We start from the raw sequence: 13,393 nt of genomic DNA, 5'->3' as shown, positions 1-13,393 counted from the left end.
AAATATTGCTAGTCCATCAAATTACCTAAACCAAATCAGAGAGGCCTATCTCGTTTCCAAGGGGAGTTAGTGCTCAGAAGCAAGCCTGAGCATTAGACTTTAGAACCACAGCAGTGATCGTATTGCCAAAGACTCTGAATAGCGCAATAAAAAGTTGGCAAAATCAAGTTCCCCAAAACAAAGGAACACAGTATGTGCTTTATAGGAACAGTTGGCATCATCCATGTGGAATAATTAATGGACATCAATTAGGTTGCCAGAATACACCTCCTTGTTTGATTTTTTTAATAAAGGAAAATACATGTTATTTTTAAATGAGGTAAGTTGTTATACTGAAAGACGGCATATTCTAGCATTAGAAAAATCTCTTGCCTGTCCTTCCTTATGCACTACAGCAGGGACCGTCAAATGGCAGGTCTTGAGTTCTATGTGGCTCTTTCCTTCCTTTGTGGCTCACATAAAAAGCTAAAGTAATATCCGCTTTACTATTATTTCCCTGCTCCAGCAGGCTCTAGGGCATGACTGCTCCAGCCCTTTCTTGTGGTGGTGCGTCCATTGTCCACAGAAGCCTGGGCTGCGAGAGGTAATGGCCTCTGGCTCCACCCTTAGCCCCAAGAATATCAGCTGTTCTCTGCCACTTGCCTTGGGCCCCCAACTCCACCCCACTTTCTAACCCTTGCTTTTTGTTCTGATTAAAGGAATTTGGGAATCTATGGCTCTTGGCAATATTCTGTTGCAGCTCTCTGATTCATGAAGCTTGGGGAAGCCTGTGTTATGACTAAGGCACACATAATCTGGAAAGTTTTATACTAGTAATTTGCTCTTTTCTTTCTCTCTTTTGTAAAACAACAAAAATATATATTTTCCAGTTGAGAAAACACTGCTATTTCCATATCTGGGAGGAACACGGTTGGGGGTTTTCTGAGGAAGGATGAACTAGAATTTTTTTTTTTGAAATGCCAACTATAACACTATGCTTCCGACTTCATGATGGAAGTAGTCCCTCTGTCAGAAGGTGAAATTGGTGATGGTGAGACTGCATCATAAATGCAGGTGTCTTTGACATATTTGCAAAGTGTGCCCATGAAAACACTAATATACCTTTCTGATCCCTGTCCATTTGCATGAGCACTGCTCAGACCTCAAAGGTTATGGCAAAGAAGAAGCATTATAGCTTACTGAATAGAGTACGGACTTGGGAGTTAGCAAGACCTGGATTCTAAACCCAACTCCGCCACTTTTCTACTCTGTGATCTTGGGCAAGTCACTTAACTTCTCTGTGCCTCAGTTGCCTCATCTGCAAAATGGAATTAAGACTGTGAGCACTATGTGAGACATGGACTGTGTCCAACCTGATTAGCTTGTATCTATTCCAGTGCTTAGCGTCTAGTAAGCACTAAATACCATAAAAAAAAGAGGGGACAGTTATGTCCTATTACCAGCAGGATGAATGCTTGAATTGTTGCAGTGGTGGTGATGGTTGGCACTGAGCCATCCACACTCTTTGGCTCGGTCACCAGTGCCCAGTTGAATGGGGGGCAGTGTGGGGTGGCAAAAGATAATAGCTCTGGAAACTACAACAGTAGCAAACAACACTGTGACCTGCCGGATAGGTAAGTGATATGAAGATTAAAATATTAATAGTAATTTAGAGCACTTTAGAATAAAGCCATCCCACATTTTACACTACATTTATAATATTTATAATTTTAATAGAATAGCAAACCTATTCTTAGTTAATGTTTGGATTCTTAGGTGCCTGATCCCAGGACAGCTCCGTATATATTTGCTTACTTCACAAAAATAATTTTTTTGTGTTTGGGGTTTTTTTTATGGTATTTGTTAAGTGCTTACTATGTGCCAGGCACTGAACTAAGCGCAGGGGTAGATACAAGCTAAACAGGTTGGACACAGTCCCTGTACCAAATGGGGCTCACAGTCTTAATCTCCATTTTATAGCTGAAGTAATTGAGGCACAGAGAAGTGATGTGACTTGCCCAAGGTCACACACTAGACAAGTGGCAGATGTAGAATATTGCCAAGGTCCTTCTGACACCCAGGCCACTGCTCTTTCCATTACTCCACTCTGCTTCTCCATGTATGGACTAATATGCAATTAAGAGTTGAAAAAAATTAAAAAATAAAATAAATTGTGGTATTTGTTAAGTGCTTACTATGTGCAAAGCACTGTTCTAAACGCTGGGGGATACAAGGTGATCAGGTTGTCCCACGTGGTGCTCACAGGTTTAATCCCCATTTGACAAATGAGGTAACTGAGGCACAGAGAAGTGTCTTGCCCAAGGTCACACAGCTGACCAGCGGCAGAGCCGGGATTAGAACCTGTGACCTCTGACTCCCAAGCCCGCGCTCTTTCCACTGAGCCATGCCATAATGGTTTTATAACATAGTCTTCAAAATAAATGTTTAACAAATGTCATCCTCCCCAAAATATAACTACATTAGAAATGGTAAATAACAGGTAGAGAATACAAGTAAAAGTAGATTGCGAAGTGATAACTCAAGTGGAATTAGGCTTACTAGTAACAATAATATTAACAATATTAATATTTGTAAAGCACATACTCTGCCAATCACTGTGCTAAACACAGAATTAGATTCCATACAATCAGAAAGGACACAGTCTGTTCTTAAATAGGGCTCACAGTCTAAGTGGGAGGAGAATGGGTATTTAATGTCCATTTTACAGAAGAAGAAGTTGAGGCATCGAGACATTACATAATTTGCCAAAAATAACACAGCAGGCAAGTGGCAGGTCTTGCCTTTGGCCACTACTTTTCTTTTTAAGGGAAAAATAAAAGTGAGGGGATACCAAGACAAAAGCTTCATGCCTGAAGTAGTAGGTAGATGCCAAAAGGAACCTACTCTAAGCATTAAAAAATCAAGTCTGATAATATCCCTGATTCTCTCCTAATGAACATAAAATATGAGAAGGGAAGGGAGCGCTTCCCTCCTCAGCCTGATGGAGAAGGGGGGGGGGGGATCATGATGATACTTCCTTTAACTGAAAGTGGAGGACAGAGAGTGATGCTCCCGGGTCTGTACTCTTTCCACTAGGCCATGGCTGCTTCACTATTATCCATTTGAATCTTATTCATTTCGTCCTCACTCTGCTGTCTCTGCTGCCAATGGAAAGCAGACTTTAATCTTTGACCTTCTGAAGCTGTGGTTAACCCTGTGGTTCACCAAAGACTGGTTTGCTACAAGCATCAGAAGATAGACGGGTTCCACAAAGGATTACCGTCATTTTGAAATAGGACCTGTTTTCCTGGCCAAGTCCATCAAGACGAGATGATAAGCTGTGCAGTATGTCACCGCATCATCCGTTGGCTAAGTGGTTTAAACTACGTCATAGCCAGCCAAAAGACTAGGGGTTAGAGCCAGAGATAAGGGAGACGAGGCATTCCAGTGAGTCCGGCTCCTGCCCTTCCTGGAGCCTTCTTCCATGGCTCTGTACAGTGAGGAGCTGGGGTGGCTATGGACATATAACTTCTCTGTTCCCTTGGGCAAGTCTTGTAACTTTTCTGTGCCTCAATTTCCTCATCTGTAAAATGGGGAGTAAATCCCTCTTCTTTCTTTCTCTTAGATTGAGACACACAGCATCTGTGTATCTGTGCACTGAATCTTGCTAGTGCTTAGAAATATGCTTGCACATAGTACATGCTTAGGAAATACCAGTTATTTTGTATTCATTATGAAGAAAATCAAATAATGCTAATAATGTTTTAAGAAAATCAAATAATTCCTAGGTGACTCCTAGGACCATGACTTTTCCACGAGACCATGATGCTTCTCCGCTATCCAAACTGGTTTACATGGTTGCACAAATGTTCCCTAAATCCCCAATTAGTTTCTAACCAAAATACGTACTGGAACTATGTGTAATGGCAGACTTGACAATTTTCACTACAAATTTCATTTGCTTAAAAACATTCTAGACGTACTGTTTTGTAACTTACCTGGCCCTTTTCTTTTTTATGTTCTTCATGAAGGGCTTGTACTCTAGAATTCCACTTGATTTCCTACGTAAAAATTAAAACTTCAGTATGCCTCAATTTCATGAATTTAAAATCCAACATACTCAAAATCCACTGTGCAGTTCAGAGCAAAACTACATCTGAGTGCATATTTTTGCATCTTCCCTCCTCTCCAAAGAAGTACAGAAGAAATAATGACTGAAAATGATCACTGAATGATTTTCACACAGTATATGTGAAAGTCCTTCAGTGAATGTTTTCAATATACACAGTCACACCCACACTCCCCCATGCATCTATTATACAGGGACCGCTTCCTTGCAAAACTCCACATTAAGGAAAACTCACACTGTAGTTCTCACCGGAAATGACACCAAGAATCGGTACACCAACCATTTCTTATGACAAAGTGGCAAGCTATAAAACATAATAATGGTGGTATTTGCAAACGCTTACTTTACACCAAGTACAGTAGATAGAAGCACTGGGTTATATACAAGATAATCAGGTCAGACACAGTCTCTGTCACACATGGGGCTTCCAGCTAAGAAGGAGGGAGAACACACAATGAATCTACATTTTACAGAAGAGGAGACTGTCAAGTGACTTGCCCAGGGTCATACAGCAGGCAAGTGGCAGAGCCAGAATTAGAACCCAGGTTTGCCAACTCCTAGGACCATGATTTCTCCACTAGACCATGATGCTTCTCTGATATCCAAACTGGTTTACACGGTTGGACGAATGTTCCCTAATTCCCCAACTACTTTCTAACCAAAATGCATACGGGAACTACGTGAAAATGGCAGACTTGACAGTTTTCACTAGACATTTTGGCTTTGATAGGGTTAGGGAATGTTTACCTGACAACATGAATCTGAATGGAAATAATGTGCTGAAAAGGATGGATGAAACGGTTGTGCATATTCTAACACCCGTTTTCTTTAATGCTTGGTCATGGGTACAAGTTCCACATTACAAGCAAACTGACTGCATTTATGTAGGGCTTCGAATCTCCACATTTCAGGACAACCGACTGTGTATATCTATAGTACTGAGAACCTGTATTTAGTTATTAAAGATTCATTTAATAAATATTCTTAGAATTTATGACACCATCGATTTATTATAAGCCTAAAGTGATCTCTTAAAACAGAAACCATATTGCATTTATAGGACAACATGATTTTAATTCTCTTTCCAGGAAAAGATATCCACAGACTTTGTAAGTTATCATCAATTTTATACAACTGGTCACTGAGAATGACTTTGTGATAAATTACCTGGTCTAATTTCCATCTAATAAATAATAATAATTATGGTACTTAAGTGCTGACTCTGTGCCAAGTACTGTTCTGGGTACTGGGATAGATACAAGTTAGTCAGGTTGGATCGAGTTCCTGTTCCACAAGAAGCTCACAGTCTAAGTAGGAGGGAGAAGGATTGAATCCCCATTTTGCAAATGAGATAAATGAGGCACTGAGAAGTTAAGTAACTTGCCCAAGGTCACAGAACAGACACATGGCAGAGCTTAAATTAGAACCCAGGTCCTCTGACTCCCAGGCCCGTGATCTTTCCACTACGCCACGCTGCTTCTCACCTGTGCATTCACCCCAATGCTGAATACAGTACTCTCGATAATCACCCACTACATGCTCAATTTTACCACCTTTTGAAAAGTTGCCTACCTGATTGTCAAGAAGTTGCAGCATATACTGAAAGTCCTGAGAACACTGAGGTCTATCTTCATTAAACTCTTGAGCATCTTTAAGTGTTCCAATATTGGATTTTACTTGCATATTGGACCTCTGTATCTCTAATAATTGCTTTAAAAAAAAATAAAGTTTAGGTCACATTATGGTTCTGGTTTAAACAGCTTGAAAGTTTAATTCTGAAGTTTGTAAAAGGATTTTAATACTTTGGTACTGAATAATGAAATATATTCTGTGGATATTATTTAGGGCTCAAACAACTTTATCCTACTCCTACTACAGTCTTTGTTCATTACTTCTTCAGGAAGGATGAGAAACATCAATCAGTCCATTTTCTTATTTGTTAGCTGCTCTGGTACAAGATCTGGTGTTGGGACAAAGTCGAAATGAATGCCTAAAATGAGGGTTTGAGAGTAAACAATAACTTCTAATAATTTATACTATCAGTGTTACCTACTGACAAAGTACTGAAGAGTAGATGACTTAATTCAACTCAAATAAACCCCAAAATGACCCCTAGAAGGAGCACTTATTGGAAGTGGAGATTCAGTTTGTCTTTCATTTAATATGGGTATTAGGTGAACCCAAGGAAGCTGATAGCACTGCCCAGGGTTCTTATGAGTGAGATAGTGAACAAAAAACTAAAATCAGAGTCCTAAGGGGTTCTAAACCAGAGGAAGGCTCTAATAAAGTAGCCAAAGAACTACAGATAATTTTGAAGGAGTTTGAAAAGATAAGCTTTAAAAAGCCTCAATGATTTGTTAATCATGACTAAGGGAAAATTTTAGATTTAACTCACATTTTCTAATTCTGAATTCTTTGTTGTTAATTCTTGAAACTCTTTCATAAACATCCCTTTAACTTTTTCCATTTCATCTACAAGCTTCTCTTTTTCTTCCTCTTTCCATTTATCAAATGATTTCAGAATTTCTTCCTCTCTTGTTTTCTGGATTTCATACTCCTAAAAAAAACAAAACATCTAAAATTACTTTCCAGGCTCTCTGGAATTCAGATACTGCCCAATTTAAAGTTAAAGTTAAACATCAAATATTCCCAGGTCCATTGCAAATGTATTACCTCACCCAGGTCACTTTACCTCCTACATCAGAACACTCACATTCCAGAAAATACACTTCTTAATAATATGTAATAAATGCTGGGGTAAATACAAGATAATCAGGTCATACAGTTTCTGTAAGGAGGATTGAGAACTGGTACTGAAGCTTGTTGGCAAGGAATGTGCCTGCATATTGTTCTATTGTACTCTCCCCAAGTGCTCAGTACAGTGCTCTGCACACAGTAAGCACTCAGTAAATATGACTGAATGAATGAATCCCCATTTTACAGACAAGGAAAGTGAGGCACTGGGTTGAATGAGAGCATTACAAGATAATGCCAGGGTTAGGTTCGTGAGACAGGAAAGATGGTGGTGCTGTCTACAGTAATGGGAAAGTCAGGAGAAGGACAGGGTTTGGGTGGGAAGATAAGGATTTATGTTTTTGACATGTACAGTTTGAGTTGAGGGGGATACATCCAAATAGAGATGTAGGCAGATGCCTTGAATGCAGGAGGAAATGCGAGACTGCAGAGAAGGGAGAGAGATCAGGGCTGGAGATGTAGATTTGGTTATCATCTGCAGAGGGGTGGTAGTGGAAGCCATGTAAACAAATGAGTTCTTGGAGGGAGTGGGTGTAGATGGAGAATAGAAGGGGACCAAGAACTGAACCCTGAGGGACACTCACAGTTAGGGGTGGGAGGCAGAGGAGGAGCCCATGAAAGAGATTGAGAATAAGCGGCCAGAGAGATAGGAGAAGCAGAGCACTGTACTTAGCGCTTGGGAGAGTATAATATGACAGTAAGTAGACATGTTCCCTCCCCAGAACAAGTTTACACTATAGAAAGGAATATATCTATACCTGTGAACTACATACAGTATTGCTCCCTGTGATGCTGATTGAATTGAACCTGAAAAAGCATTCCTGCACAAACCCTCATTGTGCCACAGCCAAATCACATCCATGTGCAGTAACCTTGCTCCGCTAATCTTCCATCATGTTCTATTCAACCACACTCTAATCACACTCTTAATTTTCTGGTTGGATGTCTGATTACCTAACCTATACACAATCATGCAGGTTTGCAAAAGCTGAAGTATTATAAACAACCCATTGAGAATAACTCCACATTTTTCTTGCAAGCAGAAATTTTTGCTTTTAAATTTGAAAAGTAAAACCTATAGAGATCAGGGACATTAAAAAAAATTTATGCAGAACATATTGAGACACCTGATATAACAAAGATAAGGTGTGCAAAACTGTCACCTAAAAAGTTTGACAGTGGTAAAAAGGAAAGATTAGGAGCTTTTCAAAAGAACATACAAATTATTCATTTCACCACAAACATGACAAAATAGGCAATATTTATCACCCTGTCCAGGCCACACCAAAAAGGTGTGTCACCTCCAAAGGCAGCAAAACCTTCAGATTCATGTTGCTTACATCATGCCCCAGAGCGATTGCCCCAATCAAGAGCAAGAAGGGGGAATGAAGAAGAGTGGTTGTGCCAAAGGAATGGTTTCAGTTTCCCAAGTGGAAGCAGAAGAGAAATTTCAGGCAAGAAATTCAGGCATATCCAGTTTGGGAATTGGTAATGGGGGTTGATGTCTTTTCTGGGTAATTCAACACCAATTTTAGGACATATAGTGACAACATATAAAGTATCACCCAGTTTTATGCTCATAAACATATGAATCCGATGATGCAAATTATTACTTAACTGGCACAGTGCATTTCAGTAAGGGCATATCATTAACAGCATTATTAAGGTCATGTCTCCTTCCTTGATTAAGCCCTCATCACCAGCTCGCTCTCCCTTCTGTGTCACCTATGCATCTGGATTTGTGACCTTTGGTCATTTGTTATTCACCCTACCCCCAGCCCCACAGCACTTATGTACACATCTTTAATTATATATTATATTATTGATTAAAATTAATGTCTGTCTCCCCTTCTATACTGTAAGCTTGTTATGGGCAGAGAACATCTCTGCTAATTCTGTGGTATTGTACTCTCCCAAGCACTTAGTACAGTGCTCTGCACATATTTAGCACTCAATACCAATGATTGATTGACCATTGTTGTCAGCTTAGTCTGCCATATGAACCATGCAGTCCTCAGATCCACCATACAACTTCTTCCTGAAAACTCCCTTTTGAATTGAAGTACGTAAGCTCATCCTCTAATTGGTATGCACATTATGAACAGGGATCACATCTGCTCATTCTGTTGTAATGCACTCTCCCAAGCACTTAGAACAGTGCTCTGAGCATAGTAAGCACTCAATAAATATCACTGATTGATAATATGCTTTAGAAACTAAAGTTTTTATACTTTAATAAGAATTCAACAACTCTTAAGTAGTTTACCTAGTTTCCTTCTTCAGCCTCAGGGAGGCAGTGTTGAACAGTGAATACAGCACTGGCCACTATTGAGACTAGGAATCTATTTCTAACTCTACCACTTAATTATTTTATTCAGTTTTACAACTTATGACTAATGACCATTAGGTAAGAAGTAATTCAATGCATAAGATATTCCTATAAATAAATAAATTCCTGAATTTAGGATCAGCAACTGGACTCCTAAAATTTCTTTTCCAGATGAAAAAATACATACTTCAGTATAAATCATGGAATTTTAATGAGGAAATGGTTTAATAACAAAGGGGAGAAAAAAGGTAGTCATCTCTAGATTTCTGGTTCTTACCTGTCTCTTGTGGACAATTAATAACCCCCGTGTTGACAAAGGTAATGTTAAAAATAACTCGGATTTGTTAATAATGAATACGCCTGTATTCACATGCCCAGTTTATAAATAAAATATTTCTGCTTGTCTCAGCAGGACCTAGCTTGGCACCTCCATGAAATTACTGAATGATCCTATCATTTTCATACTGGGCAAATGAGTGACGAATTGGTGGAGAGAGTCAAGTTGGCAAAAAGAAAGCCCAGATCTGAGAAAGTCAAAGAGGCATCAGTGTGATTCGTACATCAATCAATCATACTTATTGAGTGCTTATCACTTGCAGTGCACTGTACTAGAAAGGCTCATTTTGACATCTCTAAAAGAAGAAAAATTGAGGACACTGCAGGGAACTAAGTGCTTTATTTCTGACATGGAATCAGGCATATTTTACTTTCCAAGCACTTAGTACAGTGCTCTGCACACAGTAAGTGCTCAATAAATACGAGTGAATGAATATTACACACTGTCCATGAATAAGGTTAGTTCAGTTTATATGATCTTGAATCGACACAAAAAATAAAGTAGAACCATCCTTTAGAGGAGAAAGTAGAATCAGAAGCAGTGGGCCTTAGTGGAAAGATCACGGGCTTGGGAGTTAGAGGTCGTGGGGTTCTAATCCCGGCTCTGCCACTTGTCAGCTGTGTCACTTTGGGCAAGTCACTTAACTTCTCTGGGACTCAGTTATCCCATCTGTAAAATGGGGATTGAGACTTTGAGCCCAAAGTTGGACAAACTGATGACCTTGCATCTCCCCGTGCTTAAAACAGTGCTTGGCACATAGTAAGCGCTTAACAAATACCAACATTATTATTATTATCCTTGGCAGTGCACTATGCTAGATTTCATTGTAGGTACATACTTCATATGACCAAACCTGTGAAGTGTAATAAAAGCCCATGTCAAAATTGCAGTATATACTACTGGATTTAAAAAAAATTAAGTTATTATCAAGCTTTAATACCTTAGAAAATTTGATCATGTGAGCTTGTTGCTCAGCCTCTAACTGAGATTTAGTGAGTTGTAGTTGTTCTTTCAACACATCAATTTCATTTTGTAATTTTTCTGTCTGTGCCTTCTTCTTTAAGTCTGCTTTAAAGAAAATATATTTACATTATTAATTTTTAAAATACCTTTTTACCACTGAGAAGAGAGTAAACTGCTCTCATTTGGGAGCTTCAATAATTTTTCCAAGACACTGGGATATATTGATCAATCAGAAGTATTATTGAGCACCAGTTACTGTGTGCACAGCACTGTTCTGCACTTGAGAGTACTATAGTTAGTAGACATGATCCCTGCCCTCAAACAGTTTATAATCTAGCTGGGGACTACAGACAGTACAATATGTACAATGGTTTTTTGAGAGAATAAATCGCTTTTCTGAAACAAATAGCTCTAGAAACCCAGCAGAAACTTTAAACTAATTATGGGCAGGGAATGTGCCTGCTATTTCTGTTGTATTGTACTCTCCCTAGCGCTTAGTACAGTGCTCTGCACACTGTAAGCGCTCAACAAATTCCACTGACTGATTGATTGAAGGAGAGATACTACGCTATGTTAAGTTCTGAGAAATAGCTGAGTACTGAATCTGATGCAGTAAGAATGTCTGGAAGAGCGACTTGGCATTTTGAATCACAAGAAGAGGAAAAGACCACACAAAAAAACCTCAAAGGTACTTTGTTTTAGAAACTCATAGAGTGATCAGTCAATCACATTTATTGAGTGCTTACAGTATGCAGATCACCGTGCTAAGCACTTGGGAAAGTAAAATATAACAAAGTTGGTAGACATTTTCTGCACTCATGGTGCAAACCTCTGTTGGGAAAAGGTTGAAAATAGTATCTAAAGGAAAAAATAACCTACATGAAGTTAGGTGGCTGTTTAAAAACACCACATTAAAGGTACAAGTAAAACATGCCACAGAATTAAAAAATAATAATTTAAAATAATCAGGCAAACAGAAATCCTGTGTGGCTACACAGCTAAGTGACAAAATAACAGAAATCTTCAAGGGGGACAAAGTCATCCTTTGAAAAGATGGTACATTCTCCCAAATGAAAATTTTAAAAAAAAACCCATAGAGTGTCTGCTTACATGAAAATAGAAAAACCATTTGAAGGGATGTCCCTGATAATAACAAAAGATTCTTCAAAATTAGCCAAAACAAAAACTGGCAAATGAGGCACTTAATGATTAGAGGTAAAAAAATTAACCAAAAAGGGAAAAATTAATTTAACTACTTGGATGAATGGTTACCCAGGGTAATCATTATGCAACTTCCCATAGTCAAATTTTGTACGGGATCAAACTGGGCAAGAGCCCAGGATATTTTATATGAACAGACAATGTATATTAAGGCAACCCCTGGGACCAGATTATGGCTGAGAATTTTGAAAAAAAAATAATTAAGTGGGGAATTTGTGGAACTCCTAGGACAATTTATTACTACAATTGGCCAATAAAGGGGGCGGGCGCATTAATTTAATTCCCGTATATAAGTGGGGTTCTAGAGGTGATCCTAGGAATGTAACAGGCAAAGTGTCCCTCTTCTGTTCCATAAAGTTTAGTAGAATCTACAGAGGAGAGGTGTGACCTAATGGAAAGAATATGGGGCTGGGAGTCAGAGATCCTGGGTTCTAATCCCAGCTCTGTCGCTTGCTGCGTGACCTTGGGCAAATCACAACTTTTCTGAGTGTCAGTTTCCTAATCTGTAAAATGGGTAAAACCTGTTCTCCCTCTCCTCTAGACTGTGAGCTCCATGAAGGACAGGGACTGTGTCCCAACTGATTAACTGTGTATTCCCCAGTACTTAGCACAGTTTTTAGCACATATGTGCTACCCAATCTTAAAAGTATTAGTAATAATAACAGTAATTGTATTTGTTCATTTAAGTTTAAGAAGAGTGAGCATTTAGGAAAACACAACAGTTTCTCTAAAGGAAAACCATGCCTCACCAATGTTCTGGGGTCAATAACACTGGGTTGAAGTGGGCCTAGTACAAATTGATGCAGTCAGATTTTAAAAGACCCTTAAAAAGGTTCCCCTCGAAGCGAAAAATAATCCAACTAACAACATGGGGCTGGTTTGTGGGCTATCAGTTAAAACTAAGAAATGATCGTAAAATCACTGCCTCTGCATCCCCAAATAATGAGCCCAAAGTGCAGTAAGAAAAGTCGATAAATGTTGAGCATCATTTGGGAAGAAAATGTAGCAAAAAGATTGGATATGCCACCACATAAAATTATGGTATGTCTGCATCTACAATCTTGCATGCAATTTTCTTTACAATAGTACCCTGAAAATGCTTGAAGAATCTGGAGAGGGAAATCTGCAATTCTCCAGAAAGAAAAACTAGGGGCTATCTAACTTGAAGAAGATTCTAAATAAAAAAAGGAAAAATGAATTCACAGATGATAAGCATAGGGAATCTGCTACCACAGTGAGCTCTCTGAGGTTAGGAATTGTGCCTTTGAACTCCACTGTATTATACTCTCCTAAGCACTAGTATAAGGCTCTGCACACAGTAAGTCCTCAATAAATGCCACTAAATGATTGACTGAATAAACTACCAAAACTTTGAAAAGAGGTCAAAGAAATTTATGGTCAAGATGTCTATGAAAGATAATTAGCAGGACAGTTAGGAAAGCTTTTAGTTGGTCAGATATACATCATGAGAGTGCGTGTCCAAGTGTCTTGCTGCCCCTGCTGGGAGACATAATTCTGGGCTGAATGTACTTCTGATCTAGCAGGTGTTTTTTTTAAGAAGCATGTTGAATCATCTGCCAATTAACCTTACAAATAACAGAAAGTACTATACATTAACTTAGGACCACAAACTAGAAAACTTTTACATTGTTGGGTTTGAATAGTAACACAACATTTTCGA

The 13,393-nt window shown here is 38.9% G+C and overlaps 1 protein-coding gene across 5 annotated transcripts in view; it reads right to left on the bottom strand.

Annotated features, from left to right (window-relative positions):
- Positions 1–13,393, bottom strand: part of DZIP1 (DAZ interacting zinc finger protein 1) — a 51,464-nt gene that overhangs the window by 30,375 nt on the left and 7,696 nt on the right. For 4 of the 5 annotated variants that reach the window (XM_007667970.4, XM_007667973.4, XM_029073360.2 and 1 more), the window contains exons 4-7: positions 10,469–10,596; positions 6,504–6,665; positions 5,681–5,818; positions 3,978–4,040 (exon numbers count right to left, since the gene is read on the bottom strand). In XM_007667970.4, coding sequence (XP_007666160.1) covers positions 3,978–4,040; positions 5,681–5,818; positions 6,504–6,665; positions 10,469–10,596 — 491 coding nt within the window. The remainder of the gene's footprint in view (positions 1–3,977; positions 4,041–5,680; positions 5,819–6,503; positions 6,666–10,468; positions 10,597–13,393) is intronic. The other variant, XM_029073359.2, reaches the window with a different exon arrangement.

The sequence above is a fragment of the Ornithorhynchus anatinus genome, chromosome 10, assembly GCF_004115215.2.
Source record: "Ornithorhynchus anatinus isolate Pmale09 chromosome 10, mOrnAna1.pri.v4, whole genome shotgun sequence".
NCBI lineage: Eukaryota > Metazoa > Chordata > Mammalia > Monotremata > Ornithorhynchidae > Ornithorhynchus > Ornithorhynchus anatinus.
This window is presented reverse-complemented; position numbering and strand designations above follow the sequence as displayed.